General features: G+C 43.5%; 1 protein-coding gene across 1 annotated transcript in view; it reads right to left on the minus strand.

Annotated features, from left to right (window-relative positions):
- Positions 1–4624: 4624 nt before the first annotated feature.
- The window catches only part of LOC115160942 (protein disulfide-isomerase A5), a 58753-nt gene continuing 41116 nt past the window's right edge, over positions 4625–22261 (minus strand). The window contains exons 15-17 of the mRNA XM_029711509.1: positions 21809–21879; positions 9608–9742; positions 4625–9413 (exon numbers count right to left, since the gene is read on the minus strand). Of these exons, the coding sequence (XP_029567369.1) occupies positions 9342–9413; positions 9608–9742; positions 21809–21879 (278 nt within the window). The 3' untranslated portion in view covers positions 4625–9341. The remainder of the gene's footprint in view (positions 9414–9607; positions 9743–21808; positions 21880–22261) is intronic.

Raw genomic sequence — 22261 nt, forward strand, 5'->3', positions numbered from 1 at the left:
GGCCGTTGACTGGCAGCTTTATAGCACTCCAAACAAAATGAGAGTATGGATCTTTCAGCTGAGGGTGTAAATCATTTTGATTACTGCGTTGAGAGAAAGAAGCAGGATAAAATCTTTATTTTGCCAGATAGAGCAGATCTTCCAGGGTCTATTTATTTATTTGACTTCTATTATTCAGACCAATTTGTCCACACGTCTCTGTGTATTGAATAGTCTTCCAGGCAATTAATTTTCCAAACCTCATGCATGCATAGCCGCAAAGGCAGAGACCTTTTTGTTTAGGATCAATGTCTAATAATTCCAGAGATGCAAAAATATAAAATGAAAGGGAAAAAGATCCAAGCAACAGTTAACAGGATGGTATATAGAGTATCTTGCCAGCACAAATGGACTAACCCACTGAGCACAGACATCAATTCAACATGACGTGGAAACAACGTTGATTCAACCAATGTGTGCCCAGTGGGAAGTGGGTAGTTGTGTCTTCCTGCCTGATACTAACAGCTATATCAATCATTTAAAGTCTGGACATAACAGTTCAATGTTATGATGTACAGTGCCTTCAGAAAGTATTCACACCCCTTGACTTTGTCTACATGTTATTGTGTTAGTCTGAATTGAAACTAGATTAAATTTAGATTTTTTTGTCAATGTCCTACACACACACACACAATTTCAAAGTGTATTTATGCTTTTCAAAATGTTTACAAATTAATTCTAGATGAAAAGCTGAAATGTCAATACATTTTTAAACTTTGTTTCCATTCAACATGCCATACAAATAAAGACATTTTAATTAATTATATGAAGAGCATCTTGGTCCTCCTTTCTTTTTGATGACCAATTTACCCGTTTTACCAAATAACACCTGTCTACCAAAATCTACTATTGTGTACCTTAGCAGCGCTTCCCTTTCCTACAAGTATTCAACCCCTTTGTTATGGTGAGTTTAAAACAGTTAGAGTTGAATGGCTGTGACAGGAGAAATCTGAGGATGGATCAACAACATAGTAGTTACTCCACAATACTAAGCTAAATGACAGAGTGAAAAGAAGGAAGCCTGTACAGAATAAAAATATTCTAAAATATGTATCCTGTTTGTAATTAAGCACTAAAGTAAAACTACAAAAAACATTTGGCAAAGACATTAACTTTATGTCCTGAATAAAAAGCATTATGTTTGGAGCAAATCCAAGTCAAAACATTGAGTACCACTCTTCATATTTTCAAGCATTGTGGTTGTTGCATCACGTTACGGGTATGCTTGTCATCGGCAAGGACTAGGGAGTTTTTTTTGGTTGATTAAAAGAAATGGAATAACACTAAACAGTCAAAATCCTAGAGGAAAACCTGGTTCAGTCTGATTTGCAGACAGATTCACCTTTCAGCACGACAATAGCCTAAAACACAAGGCCAAATACACACTAGAGTTGCTTACTAAGATGACATTGCCGAGTGGCCTAGCTAAAGTTGACTTAAATCAGTATGAAAATCTATGGCAAGACCCAAAAATCATTATCTAGCAATGATCAACCACCAACTTAACAAAGCTTGAAGAATTTTAAAATGAATGTTCAAATATTGTACAATCCAGGTGTGCACATCTCTTACAGACTTACAAAGACTGACAGATGTAATCGCTGCCAAAGGTGATTACAACATGTATTGACCCAGAGGTGTGAATACTTATGTAAATTAGATCTGTTTTTCATTTAATAAACTTCAACATTTCTAAAAACATGTTTTCACTTTGTCATTATGGGGTATTGTGTGTAGATGGCTGAGAAATACATCTATTTAATCTATTTTGAATTCAGGCTGGAATAAATTAATGGGTCTGAATACTTTCTGAAGGCACTGTATAGCATAGCATAGCTACTGAATACTGGAAGCAATTGACCGTAGACCGTATGGTTTAATTTTGAGTATTGTGTCTTTATTCTGAGTAAAATGTATCTGCTTGTGTAACTGTTGTGAGAGAATGCTGGAAAGAAAACAAAAAATCCAAGACAGCAGTAAACACTTTGCATGAAAAGCAGAGGTCTGGGAAGATCAAGAATATGCAGAGAACAGTTGGAGGACAAGAAGATGGGACCCATTTGTTCACAGTGCAGCTCTCAGACAGAACCCAATTACCTGGAAGGAAATCTGTTTTTGTTAAGGAGACCTAATATCATTCCAGACAGTCCTTGGGTTGCATTAACACTCTGTCTTATCGCTTATCCTCTAGTTCCATTTCCTTGTACCTTTTGCAACCCTCCTTTCAACACAAAGGATTGTGACCAGCCAGGAGAAAATGGCCCGCTCCCTCCAAAATCTTCCCAAGTGAAATTATGATTGAGTGGAGTATCTAGTCCTGCTCTCTCAGGCATTATTCAGCTGGACTGGCTACTGCAGTCGTACATTGTATGCACCTACCAAGCAGTATTTTATCCAAGTAGCCATGCATAGTCTTAGTTTAACTTTAGCTTATTTGAGTCTAGCTTTTTAGACTCGGTTATTAGTCTAGTTTCCAAGTCCTGTCGTCAAGTTTGACATAAGAACTCTCATAGTAACACCTTATGGTCTGATGAGAAGGAGGCTTTTACTAACAACACATGGACATTCTCCTCCAGTCATCTCTCACAATAAACTCCTGGGTGTCAGTTTTGCTGAGCACTGCTACAGGTCTATTTGTCTTTAATCCTGGATGATGGAGAACCAGGCCAGACCCCAGACAGAGGTCCAAATGTGTGGGTTAAAAACAGCTTTCACTTGTCTGGGTCCAATATCTGTTTGTGCAGTCTTGCCAACTTCTTGTGGAATTGTAATGCCAAAAGTTGTTTGGGAAACACAGATCTGGGACCCAGGCTAAGCTTTCACAGGTTACGCCAATCAAGTCGCTGACCTCGAGGTCAAACAATTTATTATATTTCTACTTATTGCATGGCGGTGACAGTCTTATACTGTTGTGTAAACTCAGCAAAAAAGAAACATCCCTTTTTTGGGATCCTGTCTTTCAAAGATAATTCGTAAAAATCCAAGTAACTTCACAGATCTTCATTGTAATGGGTTTAAACACTATTTCCCATGCTTGTTCAAAGAACCATAAACAATTAATGAACGTGCACCTGTGGAACAGTCGTTAGTGTCTTAACAGCTTACAGACGGTAGGCAATTAAGGTCACAGTTATGAAAACTTAGGACACAAGAGACCTTTCTACTGACTGAAAAACACAAAAAAGGGCCCCTGCTCATCTACGTGAACATGCCTTAGGCATGCTGCAAGGAGGCATGAGGACTGCAGATTTGGCCAGGGCAATAAATTGCAATGTCCGTACTGTGAGACATCTAAGACAGCGCTACAGGGAGACAGGACGGACAGCTGATCATCCTCACAGTGGCAGACCACGTGTAACACCTGCACAGGATCGGTACATCCGAACATCACACCTGCGGGACAGGTACAGGATGGCAACATCTGCCCGAGTTACACCAGGAACGCACAATCCCTCCATCAGTGCTCAGACTGTCCGCAATAGGCTGAGAGAGGCTGGACTGAGGGCTTGAGGACCTGCCGTCGCTGGACCAGACAGGACTGGCAAAAAGTGCTCTTCACTGACGATTCGTAATTTTGTCTCACCAGGGGTGATGGTCGGAGTCGCGTTTATCGTCGAAGGAATGAGCTTTACACCGAGGCCTGTACTCTGGAGCGGGATCGATTTGGAGGTGGAGGGTCCGTCATGGTCTGGAGCGGTGTGTCACAGCATCATCGGACTGAGCTTGTCATCATTGCAGGCAATCTCAACGCTGTGCGTTACAGGGAAGACATCATCCTCCCTCATGTGGTACCATTTGTGCATGCTTATCCTGACATGACCCTCCAGCATGACAATGCCACCAGCCATACTGCTCGCTCTGTGCGTGATTTCCTGCAAGACAGGAATGTCAGTGTTCTGCCATGGCCAGCGAAGAGCCCGGATCTCAATCTGATTGACCACGTCTGGGACGTTGGATCGGAGGGTGAGGGCTAGGGCCATTCCCACCAGAAATGTCCGGGAACTTGCAGGTGCCTTGGTGGAAGAGTGGGGTAACATCTCACAGCAAAAACTGGCAAATCTGGTGCAGTCCATAAGGACTGCACTAAATGCAGCTGGTGGCCACACCAGATATTGACTGTTACTTTTGACCCCCCCCTTTGTTTAGGGACACATTACTCAATTTCTGTTAGTCACGTCTGTGGAACTTGTTCAGTTTGTGTGTCAGTTGTTGAATCTTATGTGCATACAAATATTTACACGTTAAGTTTGCTGAAAATAAACAGTTGACAGTGAGAGAACGTTTATATTTGTCCACCCATGCTCTGGCTGAGTTTGTAAGTAACTAAACAAAAGAGCTCAGCTGCAATCGGTATGAAGGATCTGACAGGACATATGAACATACTGGAACAAAAGGTTGGACACAAAATCCCAAGTTCTCACCATCTTTGGCTCTGATTTGATGCTACATGGTATTCTTCACTCTGTTTATTGGCTCAGTTTCAAATAATCTAAGTAAACTATTACTTCGTTATTGTGTTAGTGAAAATTTAAGATTTTGACAAGAATATAAATCATTGAGAATGAGAAAGGCCATCGAGAACATGTCTTGGAAATGTTTGAGTTTTTATTTTTTGCAAGGTCCTCATTCAAAGGTGCAAAACTGTACATATGGCTGGGCACAGAAAATCAACAACTTGCAACAATGACTTCTTGGCATAGGTGTGACAGTTTACACACAATACGAAGTGCTTTGGGATAAGACAAAGGTTGTCTTTATGATAAGTTTATGTAAAGTCTTCAACCATTTGCTAGAACTGAGGAGGCCATGTACTGAAGAAACAAAAGTGAAAGTAGACAAAGAAAACTATCAACAGAAAGATAACGGAACATCTAAAACAGCAGTAAAGCATTATTCCAACATTCTGTGATGATGCAGTTAGTTTTGCATGTTGCAGAAATGTAATGGTAACATTGACTAGAGATATTGTTCTTTGTCAGTCAGCAGTCCATTCCAGACTGACCTAATTTGGAAGTAGCCCATTTAGAATACCAAACAATGTATTAGTCAGTTCATTAACCCCCATATGGACCACGTTTTATTTAATACTTCCTGCCATGAGTCGGTATAGGAAATGTAAATGGGACCATTTTAATCTATACATTTCATTTTTCATACAAGACAAATGTAAACAGTTTTAAATGTGGCAACTCTAGAGCTCAAAACCATTCAACTGCAATACAAACAAGCTAGTTCCCTTTAAATTGTGTTTTTGCTATCCCTGAGAACCTTATTCAATAATGAAAGGAACCAAACTCCTGAATAATAAAACAAGTTCAGCTACAGATAGGCCTTTAAATATTTATAGTGGCTTAAGCAGGGAAGTTGAAAACACACAGCATTAAAGTTGCCACAAAGATAATGGTAATGGCTCCGGTATATATGATACTGCCAAGCTCGGGGAGTGTGTGTGCGCACCAAATGCTTTATTTAATACTTCCTGAACATTTTTGGCACAGGAAATGTAAACTTGACCATTTTAAATCTATAAAATTGTTATTTTTCATACAAGACAAATGTAAACAGTAATTTTTATTTGGCAACGCTAGAGATCAAAACCCATTCAACTGCAATACAAACAAGCTAGTTCCCTTTAATTATGTTTTCACTATCCCTGAGAACCTTATTCAATAATGAAAGGAACCAAACTCCTGAATAATAAAACAAGTTCAGCTACAGATAGGCCTTTAAATATTTATAGTGGCTTAAGCAGGGGAGTTGAAAACACACAGCATTAAAGTTGCCACGAAGGTAATGGTTCCGGTATTGATGATACTGCCAAGTGTTAAGGGGGTCCGTCGACTTTCTCACACATCTCTGCGCTATTGTGAAATCTGAAGTCATCCAGTTGGATGTGCTGGGACATAAGGGATAACATTTCCCAGACGAGGGCACAGAGACAGTCATACACAGAGGCAATCTGCTCTTGGATCATGGAACTGAGATCCTGGATCTTCTAGAGCAGGGTTATTAAAATGTTATCCTACGAGGTCCGGCTTCTGCTGGTTCTCTGTTCTACCTGATAATTAATTGCCCCCACCTGGTGTCCCAGGTCTAAAGCAGTCCCAAGAATGGAAAAAAAGCAGTGGAACTGGCTGAGGTCCAGATTTGAATTTGAGGGTTCTAGAGTAATCATAATCCCATATGCCTACTGATATTGAGTTGAATGGTTCTGACTGCTACCCAGACAAAAGGTGGAAGGGATGGACTGGGACAGTGTCTTGTTCCTGTAAACATTTTAAGAATGGAGGAAAAAGTTATGTTCAATAGGAGACGGCACATTAAAACCTATTTTTTCCAAAGCCTTTGTTTTTAATGGAATACACTAGAGGAATGCAGGACTATTGTAAAGAGGTGACACTAGGCATATCACTACAACAGGAGGCTTCTGGAAATCATTGATGTCTGGAAATGAATGTACAGTAACATAAATTAGAATTATTTTGGGAATTTTATGTTCCTGTCTGATTTGATTTATTTCTCCCATGGTTGACTTGGAAACACGTGGAGGAATGGAAGCACCAGGCCTCAATCCACCACCACAAGAGCTTTGCTATGTTTTAGCGCCTAGAATCATTCACCACTATCTGATTCAGATGAGTGATTAACTTCCGTACAGATATTTAAGGCCACAGTTCAGCTAATAGATCATTGTCCTCCTGAAACAAACCAAGACCTAACATGAGACAGGTCTGTACAAAAACATTGAAACCGTAATATTGGAACAAACAGTTGTATGCTTAGATGAAGATCGTAATCCTCTTCAGGGCAATGAACAGGGGTGGCTAGGACAGCAGTGTAATGATTCTTATAGCTGGCTATAGGTGGAACATGCAACCACAGCTCAGCTAGCCCACCAAATCACACAGATTCTCAGGAGTGGGAAGGGAGGGTCTGGTATTGCATAGATACAGTAAGGCAGTGTTTCCCAAACTCGGTCCTTGGGACCCCAAGGTGTGCAGTTTAGTTTTTGCTTAAAACTACACAGCTGATTCAAATGATCAAAGCTTGATGATTGATTGATTATTTGAATCAGCTGTGTAGTGCTAGCGCAAAAACAAAACGTGCACACCTTGGAGTCCCGAGTTTGGGATACCCTGCAGTAAGGTGTAGCTTTCCACAAATGCAGTCACAGTATTTGGGCCAAATTTCCCTGTTTTCTTGTTCTTCTGTTTTTTATCATTCTATCAAAATATTAATAAAAATAAAGTGGCCACTGGCATTACAAACATGATCGATAAAAAAAAAAAAATTGTTCTGAGAGAGGCTATATGGACATGCCTGGTGCCCAAAATGTATGACGTATGTGGTGCAACGAGAGTTGTGTGGACGAATGGATTCAGTTCAGTCAGTCGTACTAGTGAGCCCTCCCCAGCTAACTAGTTTATGCTTGCGTCTAGAAACTTCAACGAGAATTTGAAACTTGTCTCCCGAATTTGAGACTTGGGGAGAGTTCAGAATCACTTTTTATCAAAGTAATTGTTTTTAAATCAGAGTAACAACGTAGACATTAATGCCGTAATTGTACATTTTCTGTGAACATCACTACAATAAATGTGCTTTAGTGTAACCGATATCAGAACAAGATGACAGCTATCTAGCTACTTCCCTCTCCTTACTGTAAGACAGAGGTGCTCAGCAAGCGGGAGCGAAGTACACACTGGGTGTGGTCGTGTTGCCGGCTTGCAGCCCAAACGCTCCCATTGAGCAGTAGACTATATCATGGTGACATCCAGATGGTAACTACCAAATCAGGGGTTGGAACCTGTTTAGGCAACAGAAGCAAAAATCTGAAAAGGACAACAAAAATGGAGGAACAGAACCAAGAACGAAAGTGATCTGTACTGTTCCGTAACAGAACCGTTATTTTTAAAAGCATGGGAACCGGTTAATAGTGGCATTTTATGCTCCAGGTATTTTTTCCCAGTCCCACAAAAAAACTGAACAAAGCGCCTATGCAAAGCCCTCACTGTCACTCAGAAATGATTCCAGTGTCTGCCTGCTGAAAATCTTTGCCAGTGTTTGTAGGCTACCTGCCCCTCCCTCCAAAGAATGCATAGTTTACTGTAGCCTACTGACGTTACAGGCATGATTCAGAAATTAGGGAGAGATTTTTTAAATTAGAGAACAATGGATGAACTTTTTCAATGCTACTTAAGAATACTCTAGTTCACGTTTCACATTGCATTTATTAACTACAAAAAGACGTGCTTTAATTTTAATTCTGGTGCCGCTCTCCACACACAAGCTTGTTAGCTAGGTAGCTTGTTAGCTAGCTCTGGTCTAGCTCTCAAACTCTAGACGGCATTATGTGTAATGTAATGAAACAGAGTCATGATCAAGGGCTAGCTCTGGTCCAACGTTAGTTAAGCCAACTCTCTGAAGTTCAAAGACTTTCAGAGATCCTTCATAGAAGCCGCTCCTCCGTATTCAGATAATGCATGTCATAACAATAAGATGCCCATGTCACACCCTACACTTGTCTGTCCAAAGCAGGTACATAGCTTGCCTGCGCCATTCTGCTTTATCCATTGGTGAAGTAACTTAATGTTGAGCTAAATGTAAAAAAAAAGAAAAGAAACCTCTACTTTTTTGGGGTTCGAACCGATTCAGAACTTTCTTTTGCTGGTCGGAACAGTGGAATGGAATTAAATAATAGTTCTGTTCAGAAATAAATTATTTTGGTTCCAATCTCTGCTACCAATATTACAAGTTATTTGTCGTGTAGGCTGCTATCCTACTCAAGTGGGATGGAACAAATTGGCTACATTAGCTGATACAGCATATGATACAACTGCCGGTGAAGCAACTGCTGCTCAGTGGGAAGCACCTCGACACAACATGGTTGCACTGGTCATTCACACAGGCTTGTCATTACGTTAGCTAATAGGCATGTCATGGTAACATCCAGATGGTGACCAATACTACAAGTTACTTCTCCCTCACCCATCGAATTAAAGATCACTTTCTGTTAAATTTTAACTAGCGCCATGCTGCTGTTGCCAGCATGAACTAGCTAGCTGGGAAGGGCTCATCAGGACGACTGACTGAACAGAATCCATTCGTCTTCGACTCTCAGCTGCACAACATGTCATCAAGTTGTGTACCCGGCGTGTTCATTTAGCATCTCCACTGAAACTCCGAGGTTCTCCAGTCTCCTCTCTGTGATTTCACGTCATGACGACACCACGTGATGTCAGTGCTAAGAGGCCCCTGCCACGGTCACAGTGCAACGACAGGCTCCTCCCTCTCCACACCCTGCCTTAAAGCTCCTCTTTCCTCTTGCCCTGGTCCCGCCCCCGCAAGCTGCGCATGAAACCTATAAACCCTGCCTCCTAGGGAGAGGAAGAGAGAAGAAGCCTGTGATAAAAATGTAAGAACTTTGTATAGGTTAACGGTGTAAATACAGTATAAGGCACAGTATATAAATAGTGAAAGATTCCATCTTCAACAGTAACAAGGATACAGTGCATAAATGAACATTCACTCTTTTAACAGGGCACTAAGACTAAACATCAGTGTCACTTACCCCTCGGTCTCCGTTGTATTTTTCTGCAAACTTGCCGTAGTTGTAGTAGTTGAAGGTGGGGTAGCCTTCCACACTCTCCTGTTTGCACAGCTCCTGGTTCTGTCCTTTAGTGCAGTCCACAGCAGCATAGGCTATCTGGGGTATAAAGCAGGTAGAAGCTTAGCTTCAACATGATATGGTCATACACAGAAAGCAATATGTAACAGCAACCACAACTAACTTGCAAAATGGTCAGCTACAGAATAACCAAAATGTGTGCATGTTGCAGAATACTGTAAAGTTATACTTTAAAATGTCCACCTTGTTGTGCAAATGCTTTCAACAAGGCTACTTTGGAACTGACTGAGCTGTTCTGCGTCCAAATTGATTCCCTCCACATTCCCAAACTGAGCCTGCCAGGTTCTCGGTTAGATGAAGCTCAGTTGCCCCTATCCCTCCCATTGATTTTGAGCTAGCTGTGGTGTAAGTTTGTAGTGGCTGTTTAAAGCTGGAATCCTTAGTGGTGAAACTGCCATGTCTGTTTGGAACTAAAACAAATAAGTTACTGCAAACAGTTTTTCCCCTCTGATATCACGGCACGGTTATTCAAATATCCGAACGTACATTAATATTCGATTACTTGGGAGAGTATTCATTTGAGAAAAAAAAAGCCTATTTTTTTTTTAAGGCTTTGTCACGCATACTCCTGCTTCCTCCCTCCAGCGCTCGACGTCACCAGTCTACTAACCACCGGTCCTGGCAACCCACATTACGCACACCTGGACTTCACCCTGATTACACTCCCTTTATTTAGTTCAGTAGTATTAGTCATTGTTTTCTCATGTCCAGAACGCTTCATGTTTGTTCATCTGTATTGGTTCATTATTAAACTCACCTTGTCAAATCAAATTTTATTTGTCACATGCGCCGAATACAACAATGCACCTTACCATGAAATTATTACTTCTGCACCGGCTTCCTGACTCCCGGCATACATGTTACAGGCTTTGTCTAAAATTGTATGAAATGATCTGTGACAGAGTTTGAATGTAATGGTCTGTCATTAAAACAGTTATGAGTGCACCCTATAAAAAAGATGCACTGGTAGCCTAGACACGTTTCACACGTGTAGCTTGTTGTCGGTCAAATCAAAAAGGCGCTACAGTCAGAGGCTCCATGTGTAACAAGTGGGAGGATTCTAATCAATGCAAAATGGAATTAAAGTTAGAATTAAGCTTGTAGCCTACTCCAAAATTTTGCAATTATCAACCAACAGGTAGGCTGTTTCGTATGAATTAAATTGTTGTAGACATTCGATGGGGAGAGCAGCAAAATAGCCTTGCTGCTTTAGCTAGCTAGCTGGATAACTTAGCTGGCTACTGTACAACAATTTGATGCAGTCAAGTCCAGCACCACCAGATGGTATGATAGAAAAATGTGTTGCTGCCATAGATTAACTTGCGACGGCCGGCCGCCCAACAACCTGCCCGCTTGACCCTATCCCCTCCGCTCTGCTCCAGACCATTTCCGGAGACCTTCTCCCCTACCTCACCTCACTCATCCTTGACTGCTGGCTACATCCCTTCCGTCTTCAAGAGAGCGAGAGTTGCACCCCTTCTCAAAAAACCTACACTCGATCCCTCCGATGTCAACAACTACAGACCAGTATTCCTTTTCTCTCCAAAACTCTTGAGCGTGCCGTCCTTGGCCAGCTCTCTTGCTATCTCTCTCAGAATGACCTTCTTGAGCCAAATCAGTCAGGTTTCAAGACTGGCCATTCAACTGAGACCGCTCTTCTGTGTCACGGAGGCTCTCCGCTAAAGCTAACTCTCTCCTCAGCTCTCATCCTTCTAGACCCATCTGCTGCCTTTGATACTGTGAACCATCAGAGCCTCCTCTCCACCCTCTCCGAGTTGGGCATCTCCGGCGTGGCTCACTCTTGGATTGCGTCCTACCTGACAGATCGCTCCTACCAGGTGGCGTGGCAAGAATCCGTCTCCGCACCACATGCTCTCACCACTGGTGTCCCCCAGGGTTCAGTTCTAGGCCCTCTCCTATTCTCGCTATACACCAAGTCACTTGGCTCAGCCATATCCTCACATGGTCTCTCCTATCATTGCTACGCAGACGACACACAATTAATCTTCTCCTTTCCCCCTTCTGATAACCAGGTGGCAAATCGCATCTCTGCATGTCTGGCAGACATATCAGTGTGGATGGCGGATCACCACCTCAAGCTGAACCTCGGCAAGACGGAGCTGCTCTTCCTCCCGGGGAAGGACTGCCCGTTCCGGGGAAGGACTGCCCGTTGACAACTCCATTGTTGCTCCCTGCCTGTGCCATTAAACCCTTACAACTCATCCAGAACGCCGCAGCCCATCTGGTGTTCAACCTTCCCAAGTTCTCGCACGTCACCCCCGCTCCTCCGCACACTCCACTGGCTTCCAGTTGAAGCTCGCATCTGCTACAAGACCATGGAGCTTGCCTACGGAGTTGTGAGGGGAACGGCACCTCCGTACCTTCAGGCTCTGATCAGTCCCTACACCCAAAGGGCACTGCGTTCATCCACCTCTGGCCTGCTCACCTCCCTACCTCTGCGGAAGCACAGTTCCCACTCAGCCCAGTCAAAACGGTTCGCTGCTCTGGCACCCCAATGGTGGAACAAGCTCCCTCACGATGCCAGGACAGCGGAGTCAATCACCACCTTCCGGAGACACCCAAAACCCCACCTCTTTAAGGAATACCTGGGATAGGATAAAGTAATCCTTCTACCCCCCCCTAAAAGATAGATGTACTATTGTAAAGTGGTTCGACTGGATATCATAAGGTGAATGCACCAACTTGTAAGTCGCTCTGGATAAGAGCGTCTGCTAAATGACGTAAATGTAACTAGCGTGATTCGGTTTGGCTAGTTTCACCCTCTCTGGCTGTGTCTACACTTACATGCGACTTCTGATATCAGAATACGAAGATCGCTTTGAAAAGACAGGTCTAAACGTATTAAAGTCCCGTTGTGGTCAGATTGTGTTCCGATCTGGCTGACCAGCATTGTGTGGATTTCACCTCAGTCTGGACTAGGGCTGTTGCAGTGACGTATTACCGCCACACCGGCAGTCACGAGTCATGAACGCAGCCAAATTCCCTGTCAGTAATCCCACCCCCCCCAAAAAAATGCTGCTGACGGGTAGCCTAACAAACTTGCTAACGACCCTCGCCAATGGCCTGATACTAGAGCTGGGCAATATAGCCAAAATGGTCCCGTGTGGCTCAGTTGGTAGAGCATGGTGTTTGCAGCGTCAGGGTTGTGGGTTCGATTCCCACGGGGGACCAGTACGGAGGAAAAAAAATGTATGCATTCACTACTGTAAGTGGCTCTGGATAAGAGCGTCTGCTAAATGACTAAAATGAAGAAAAAGTAAAATAACATCAGTTTTTCAAATTTTGGACAGTATGACAGAATGTAATGTTTCTACATTTCTTTATGAGTAGTGTGTGACCCTACGGTGGCAACGCATACATTCTAAATGCTGCATTGACCATGCAGACGAAACGCAAGTGTCTCGTGGTTGAGCAATAACTTATGCGCTCCTTAAGTGACAGGGGGTGGGGCTAGGTCTGTGTGGAAAGTGGCATGGAGAGACGACTCCAGTAGCGGAGTAAACTATAAAAATGGATGTGACACACAGCATATCACATTTAACAAAGCACACATTCAAATACCATTAAAGTAAAAACCCAAACCAGTTTGTGCATCAATACCGGTATATAGTAAAATACAGTATACTGCCTAGCCCTACCTGGTAATCAGCGCTGAATTTGAATAATCTGATTGAGGACAAATGGTGATGAGTTAGAGCTCCCATTCCAAAAGGACAGGGCATTTATGCATATTAGGTCCAGGACAAAAATCGGTCCGATCAGAGCGCGGGAAGCAGCAGAAAAGCATTTTTTTGTACTATTTTATGAGCGAGAGAGCGAAGGAGAGAGGGGCACAGAGCGAGCAGCTGTAGGCCATTAGAGAGTAGAGGCCGTGCATGTGAGAGTAATAAAAGCTTCCGCATGCATGGGAGCATAGGCTTGTCAATAAGTTTAGGGGAAGCTAAGCTTTCCCTAATGTGCATTTAATTACATTTCCAAAATGATAAAGCCTAATTAGCCTACTCCTTTCTATACAGAAATAAAATCATTCCAAAAAGGCTACTACACCAGAAAACATGATTTGGCCACCCGAACATTAGCTTCTTTAAAATAAAAAAAGCTGTTGACTACAGTTTATGGCCCATAGACTACTTTCAGGGTGAGGAACCATTTAACATTAAGTTGTACAAAACTGAACTTTCCCCTTTAAGAAAAAAACCTACTAATACATTCCTATCAAGCTAGACCATAAAGCAATCAGTCCTACTTAAAAACTACAAAAGAGATTTATGGGTCTTGGCTTTCGCAGCCAGAAAGAAACACAGCATAAATAAGTTGCAGCACAAATACCATCTGATACATAGCGCACCCCCTCCGCTTGTCCTTTTGGATGGATCAAATGTCAGCCCCCGTGTCCAAAATGGCAGCATATTAGCTATGTAGTCCACTACTTTTGGTCAAGTTGTGCACTACACAGGGAATAGTGGTGCCATTTGGGACACAGACGGCCTCTCAAGACAACGCAGCACATTGAACTTGTCACCATTACGTAATCGCCATCCGTCTCCTGAGGACCAATATGTTGAACATGTAAACAATGGACGCCTCGCTGAGGCTAAACTAATTTGACATGTGGCAAACATTTTGACTTGCAATAGGTAGGACAGTTTTTGCAGTTCTTGAGATGATTATACAAATTGACTGGAGTCCATCTGTGGTAAATTCAATTGATTGGACATGATTTGGAAGGAATTGTCCGTAGAGCTCCGAGACAGGATTGTGTCGAGGCACAGATCTGGGGAAGTGTTAGAGGAAAAAAAGAGGAAAAAAAAAAAAGACTGCAGCATTGAAGGTCCCCAAGAACACAGCGGCCTTCATCATTCTTAAATGGAAGAAGTTTAGAACCACCAAACTCTTCCTAGAGCTGGCCGCCCGGCCAAACTGAGCAATCGGGGGAGAAGGGCCTTGGTCAGGGAGGTGACCAAGAACCTGATGGTCACTCTGACAAAGCTCCAGAGTTCCTCTGTGGAGATGGTTGTCCTTCTGGAAGGTTCTCCCATCTCCACAACACTCCACCAATCAAGCCTTTATGGTAGAGTGGCCAGACGGAAGCCAATCCTCAGTAAAAGGCACATGACAGCCGACTTGGAGTTTGCCAAGATTCTCTGGTCTGATGGAACCAAGATTGAACTCTTTGGCCTGAACGCCAAGCGTCACATCTGGAGAAAACCTGTCACCATCCCTACGAGAAAGCATGGTGGTGGCAGCATCATGGGGATAGGATGCTTTCAGTGGCAGATACTGAGAGACGTGGCAAGATAGAGCGAAAGATGAACGAAGCAAAGTACAGAGACATCCTTGATGAACACCTGCTCCAGAGTGCTCACAACCTCAGACTGGGGCGAAGGTTCACCTTCCAACAGGACAACGACCCTAAGCACAAAGCCTAGACAATGCAGGAGTGGTTTTGGGACTAGTCTCTGAATGTCCTTGAGTGACCCAGCCAGAGCCCGGACTTGAACCCAATCGAACAGCTCTAGAGACCTGAAAATAGCTGTGCAGCGATGCTCCCAATCCAACCTGACAGAGCTTGAGGATCTGCAGAGAAGAATAGGTGAAACTCCCCAAATTCATTACTTTCTCATCCATAAATGCATCTCAAGCTCGCTGTTTAGCAGCTCACGTCAGCGGGATGGGGGGCCTTTTCATTAAGAGGGACGTCTACCGTGGATCGCTAAAATAATGATTATCAAATCTTTGTCACATGCGTGATGTGGACGCCAAGGAACTTGAAGCTCTCAACCCTGTTCCACTACAGCCCCGTCGATGAGAATGGGGGTGTGCTCGGTCCTCCTTTTCCTGTAGTCCACAATCATCTTTGTCTTGATCATGTTGAGGGAGAGGTTGTTGTCCTTGCACCACAGTCAGGTTTCTGACCTCCTCCCTATAGGCTGTCTCATCGTTGATCAGGCTTACCACTGTTGTGTCATCAGCAAACTTAATGATGGTGTTGGAGTTGTGCAGTCATGAGTGAACAGGGAGTACAGGAGGGGACTGAGCACGCACCCGAGGGGCCCCATGTTGAGGATCAGCGTGGCGGATGTGTTGTTACCTACACTTACCACCTGGGGGCGGCCCGTCAGGAAGTCCACGATCCAGTTTTAGAGGGAGGTGTTTAGTCCTAAGGTACTTAGCTTAGTGATGAGCTATGAGGGCACTATGGTGTTGAACGCTGAGTTGTAGTCAATGAATAGCATTCTCACATAAGTGTTCCTTTTGTCCAGGTGTGAAAGGGCAGTGTGGAATACAATAGAGATTGCATCATCCGTGGATCGGTTGGTGTGGTATGCAGTGGGTCTAGAGTTTCTGGGATAATGGTGTTGATGTGAGCCATGACCAGCCTTCAAAGCATTTCATGGCTACAGACCTGAGTGCTACGGCTCGGTAGTCATTTAGGCAGGTTACCTTCGTGTTCTTGGGCACAGGGACTATGGCGGTCTGCTTGAAACTTGTTGGTATTATAGACTCGGACAGGGATAGGTTGAAAATGTCAATGAAAACACTTGCCAGTTGGTCAGTGCACATGGCATGGTAATCCGCCTGGCCCCGCCTTGTGAACGTTGACCCGTTTAAAGGTCTTACTCACGTCGGCTGCGGAGAGCGTGATCAGTCATCCGGAACAGCTGATGCTCTCATGCATGTTTCAGTGTTACTTGCCTTGAAGTGAGCGAAGAAGTAGTTTAGCTCGTTTAGTAGGCACGTGTCACTGGGCAGCTCTCGGCTGTGCTTCCCTTTGTAGTCTAATGGTTTGCAAGCCCTGCCACATCCGACGAGTATCGGGGCCGGTGTAGTACGATTCGATTTTAGTCCTGTAAGCTTCCGAGTTAGAGTCCCACACCTTGAAAGCGGCAGCTCTAGCCTTTAGCTCACTGCAGATGTTACCTGTAATCCATGGTTTTTGGTTGGGGTATGTACGTATAGTCACTGTGGTGTCGACACTTATTGATGAAGCCAATGACTGATGTGGTGTACTCCTCAATGCCATCGGAAGAATGCCGGAACATATTCCAGTGTGCTTGCAAATTAGTCCTGTAGTTTAGCATCTGCTTAATCTGACCACTTTATTGACTGAGTCACTGGTGCTTCCTGCTTAAGCAGGAGAACAATTATGGTCAGATTTGCCAAATGGAGGGTGAGGGAGAGCTTTGCATGTGTAGTAAAGGTGGTCCAGAGTTTTTTTCCCCCTCTGGTTGCACATTTAACATGCTGATAGAAATGAGGTAAAACAGATTCAAGTTTCCCTGCATTAACCTGTCTGGGCTAGGGGGCAGTATTTTCACGGCCGGATGAAAAACATACCCAATTTAAACAGGTTACTACTCTGGCTCAGAAACTAGAATATGCATATTATTAGTAGATTTGGATAGAAAACTCTGAAGTTTCTAAAACTGTTTGAATGGTGTCTGTATAACAGAACTCATATGGCAGGCAAAAACCTGAGAAAAAAAATCCAACCCGGAAGTGGATTGCATCTTTCAAGACTGGGTCTATTCAGTATACAGTGACTTAGGGTTCAATTTGCACTTCCTAAGGCATCCACTAGATGTCAGTCTTTAGAACGTGTTTCAGGCTTTTGCAGTCAACAGAGAGCAAACAAGACCTCCTGGAGTCTTGTGACAGAGAATGACAGGCCACAATTACACGCATTCACGTGAGGTAGCTGTGTCCATAACGTTTTTCCAAGACATTGGAATTGTCCAGTTGGAATATTACTGAAGTTTTACGTTAAAAAGGCCCTAAAGATTGATGTTTTACAACGTTTGACATGTTTCAACGAATGTAAATATAACTTTGTCGTGAAATTTTCGGCACGCTTCCTACATTTGGAGTAGCTTACTGAACACGCAAACAGCAAGGAGGTATTTGGACATAAATTATGGACTTTATCGAACAAAACAACATTTATTGTGGACCTGGGATTCCTGGAAGTGCCTTCTGATGATCAAAGGTAAGTGAATATTTCTAATGCTATTTATGATTTTAAATGACTCCAAAATGGCAGGTATCTGTATTGCCTGGTGTATTTTTCTGAGCGCAGTACTCAGATTGCAAAGTGGGCTTTCCCCGTGAAGCTTTTTTGAAATCTGTCACAGCGGTTGCATAAAGGAGATGTTCATATATAATTCTTTGAATAACAGTTTAATATTTTATTAACATTTATGATGAGTATTTTTGTAAATTGTTGTGCTGATTCACCGGCAGTATTGGAGGCAAAATATTTTCTGAACGTCACGCGCCGATGTAAAATGCTGTTTTTGGATATAAATATGAACTTTATCGAACAAAACATACATGTATTGTGTAACATAATGTCCTAGGAGTGTCATCTGATGAAGATCGTCAAAGGTTAGTGCTTCATTTCGCTGTGTTTTGGGTTTTATTGACATGTCCTTGCTTGGAAAATGGCTGTGTGATTATGTTAGGAGAATACATAGACAAAAATAATCGAATGTTTTGCTTTTGCTGTAAAGCCTTTTCGAAATCGGACAATGTGGTTACATCAAGGAGACGTGCATCTTTAAAAATGGTGTAAAATAGTCGTAAGTTTGAGAAAGTTGAATTATGACATTGTTTTTGAATTTGCCACCCTGATATTTCACTGGCTGTGTCCCGCACATAGAAGTTAAAGTCCCCGGCCACTAGGAGCACCGCCTCTGGATGCGTTTTCCTGTTTGCTTATGGCGGTATACAGCTCATTGAGTGTGGTTTTAGTGCCAGCATCAGTCTGTGATGGTATTTAGACAGCTACGAAAAATACAGATGTAAACTCTAGGTAGATAGAGTATTTCATGATAAGCTGTAGACCACACTACCTCAGGCGAGCAAAACCTTAAGACTTTCTCAGATATCGTGCACCAGCTGCTGTTTACATATATGCATAGGCCCCCGCCCCGTGTCATACCAGAGGCTGCGGTTCTATCCTGCCAATAGAGTGTATAACCCGCCAGCTGTATGTTCTTAACGCCGTCGTTCAACCACAACTCGGTGAACCATAAGATATTACAGTTAATGTCCCGTTGGTAGGATATACGTGCTTTCAGTTCGTCCTTCTATCATAAATCTCAATTGAATAAAAAGGAAAATAATTTTAGGGGGCAGATCCCGGATGGATGGATCCCATTTAAAACAGCCTTGTCTTCTCTGTTAAATCTAGATGCTGCTTTATCAAGCAGACAAACAGCAGATGACCAACATCAATTTAGTGATATTGACCAATTGTCCCGCTGATGGCCCATCAGGTGTCGGGGGGGGGCTTTCCTCTTTTGTTCTCTATTGCTCCTCAAGCAAGGGGGAGGCCGATGACATCATGGATCCCCATCAGACCAACTCCTAGAAGTTTGCAGTTCTCTTTGAAGAGGTAGGGTTTCCTACCTGTGCAGGTCAGTCATATTCAGAGTTCCATTCATAGAAAAAAATGCAACTGGACCTTAAATATTGGTAAAAAAATATATAAAAAAAAAAAAAAAAAAAAAAAAAAATTCACTAGTAGCCTAATACTCCAATCGATGGAGAGATTCATTGGGCTGCTGACAAGTTAGAGGGGGAAATCGGCCAGAAAAGGCTGCAGTGCCTTGCTAAAGGCAATTCCTATCCAACATATGCTGTTTGGAGTCTACTTTCCAAGGAAATATGAGTTATTATTGATAATTTGGTTCTCAAATGCATTACTACCAGGTTAAAATGACTAGGTTTCTTTGTTTCTTCTAGGCTATTGAACATGGGCATATTTTTTTAATTTAATAATACATGTATTAGTAGGCTTTTAGATTAGGCTAGTACATTCGTCAAGTAATCCACCCAAACCTGGCTACAAGAAAGGCAACAAAAGGAGCACATGCTTCCTGTGACTTGTTAAATCGCACGCAGCTCAGATTGTCTATAAACAAAGATGTAGTATAGGCTGTTTTTAAACCGGCTTAAACGCCACTGGGATTCTTTGCCTCTAACCCTATTACAGGGGCTGAGTCACTGGCTTACTGGTGTTCTTCCATGCTGTCCATGGGAGGGGTGCGTCACTTGAGTGGGTTGAGTCACTGACGTGGTCTTCCTGTCTGGGTTGGCGCCCCCCCCCCCCTTGGGTTGTGCCGTGGCGGAGATCTTTGTGGGCTATACTCGGCCTTGTCTTAGGACGGTAAGTTGGTGGTTGGAGACATCCCTCTAGTGGTGTGGGGGCTGTGCTTTGGCAAAGTGGGTGGGGTTATATCCTGCCTGTTTGGCCCTGTCCGGGGGTATCATCGGATGGGGCCACAGTGTCTTCTGATCCCTCCTGTCTCAGCCTCCAGTATTTATGCTGCAGTAGTTTGTGTCGGGGGGCTAGGGTCAGTCTGTTACATCTGGAGTATTTCTCATCTTATCCGGTGTCCTGTGTGAATTTAAATATGCTCTCTAATTCTCTGAGGACCTGAGCCCTAGGACCATGCCTCAGGACTACCTGGCATGATGACTCCTTGCTGTCCCCAGTCCACCTGGCCATGCTGCTGCTCCAGTTTCAACTGTTCTGCCTGCGGCTATGGAACCCTGACCTGTTCACCGGACGTGCTTGTTGCACCCTCGACAACAACGACGACGACCATCATCATCATTTGACCATGCTGGTCATTTATGAACATTTTAACATCATGACCATGTTCTGTATAATATCCACCCGGCACAGCCAGAAGAGGACTGGCCACCCCTCATAGCCTGGTTCCTCTAGGTTTTTGGCCTTTCTAGGGAGTTTTTCCTAGCCACCGTGCTTCTTTCACATGCATTGCTTGCTGTTTGGGGTTTTAGGCTGGGTTTCTGTACAGCACTTTGAGAGATCAGCTGATGTAAGAAGGGCTATATAAATAAATTTGATTTGATACTGCCAGCAGTGACGCACCAGCCAATGCACGGTCGAAAGAGTGGCCCAGGAGTTTTCTGCAGCACTCGCTGTAATATACACCCCTTTGCAGCAGTGCTGCGATGGGATGAGAAGGTGCATGAGGAGTAGCTGGAGAGATTTTTAAGAGAAGGTACCCCTGTGGATACGTTGCATTGGAGCACCTTCCTCCTCACCCAACCACAACACCAACCAACCCTCCCTGGATACACAACATCAAACTCTTATTGTGGCAGTAATGGAGGTTACTACACCACACCCCGCATGCAGACGTCGGTCTCTTCTAAGTGTTTATTCCGAGTTGACACATAAGAGATCTTTCAGCCAAGCAGCGTTAGACACCCGCTCTGCTCTGGGTTCTTTGAGAGTCTCAGTGACGAAGTGCACACATTATAGTGACTTGTTTCAGCCCCACCCCGTGACTGGGATCTGGGCAATAACCACAGAGCTAGTAGATGGTGATTCATGTGAGTCTACAATAAAGACAAATTCTTAGACCTAGGCGTGCATTTAATGCCATGCACATCAACAGCCAAGAGATTCACATTCTGGGCTGAGAGTGCAGATCTTATTCTGAACAAGAACTAATATTTGCTTGATATAACAATATGAACACCTAAGTCCAGAATAAAGTTACCTCACACAAATCAGTGATTTAGTAAACCTCTGTTAACAGAGATGTACTTCCACAATGTGAATAATGAAAGAGACGCAAGCCAAATACCAAAGAGCTTTGTCAGATTGAGCGACGCAACCATTATGCGTGATTTATTTCAGTCATTTAACCTCTGTTTTTGTGGTCAGTTAGTGTTATGATGATTAATGCTTGCTGTGAGTACAGCCAAGCACGCTGCCCTGTTGTTCAGAGAGTTCACGTTACAGTGTGTGCAGAGGTGAGTCAGTGACTGAGTCAGGGAATCAGAATGTATTACACTTGAGGGAGGCTGTCAGATGGATTGAGAGGATGAAGGAGTGAGAGTTTAACTGAGGCTGGAGGCAGAGAGGGAGTACAGTACCTGTGACTTGAGTCCAAGCCAGAGAGTGCATCTAAGAGTAGTAATGCTTATGAAGGTCAACAACGGTACATTGAGACAGAGAAGAGAGGAATAAAGAAAAAAAAGAATGTGTGCATTTCAGGAGAGGGTTGGAGGGAGGCTCACCTTGCGGTCCTCTTTAAAGAGATCTGCTGCCGTGGTGAAGTGAGGGACAGCGTTCTTACAGTGGGGACACCCTGTTAGGGAGCAGAGAGAGACACACACACACACAAGGATATTACAGGATAGACTTCCCCCTTGGCTCACCCCAACTAACTACCATTAATACCACACAGACAATACATGATTTACTGTAATTCAAACACAAAACCTATGAGAATGTCATTATGCTCCCTCACACACCCTCCCGGGACAGCCTGTCCCTTTCAGAATTACCCCACATTAGTGATGGCTCACTTGTATTTTATAGGGAGTTATAAATCCCTTTATTGGAGTCATAAATGAAACCTCCCCGCCGCTTTCCTCAGGCCATCCATATCTGTCCCAGCTGGCTCCCTGAACCCCACCACACACAAAAGGTATGCATGTGCGCGTCACCCATCCTCTAGTCACTGTAGA

This window comes from Salmo trutta, chromosome 24 (assembly GCF_901001165.1).
Source record: "Salmo trutta chromosome 24, fSalTru1.1, whole genome shotgun sequence".
Taxonomy (NCBI): Eukaryota; Metazoa; Chordata; class Actinopteri; order Salmoniformes; family Salmonidae; genus Salmo; species Salmo trutta.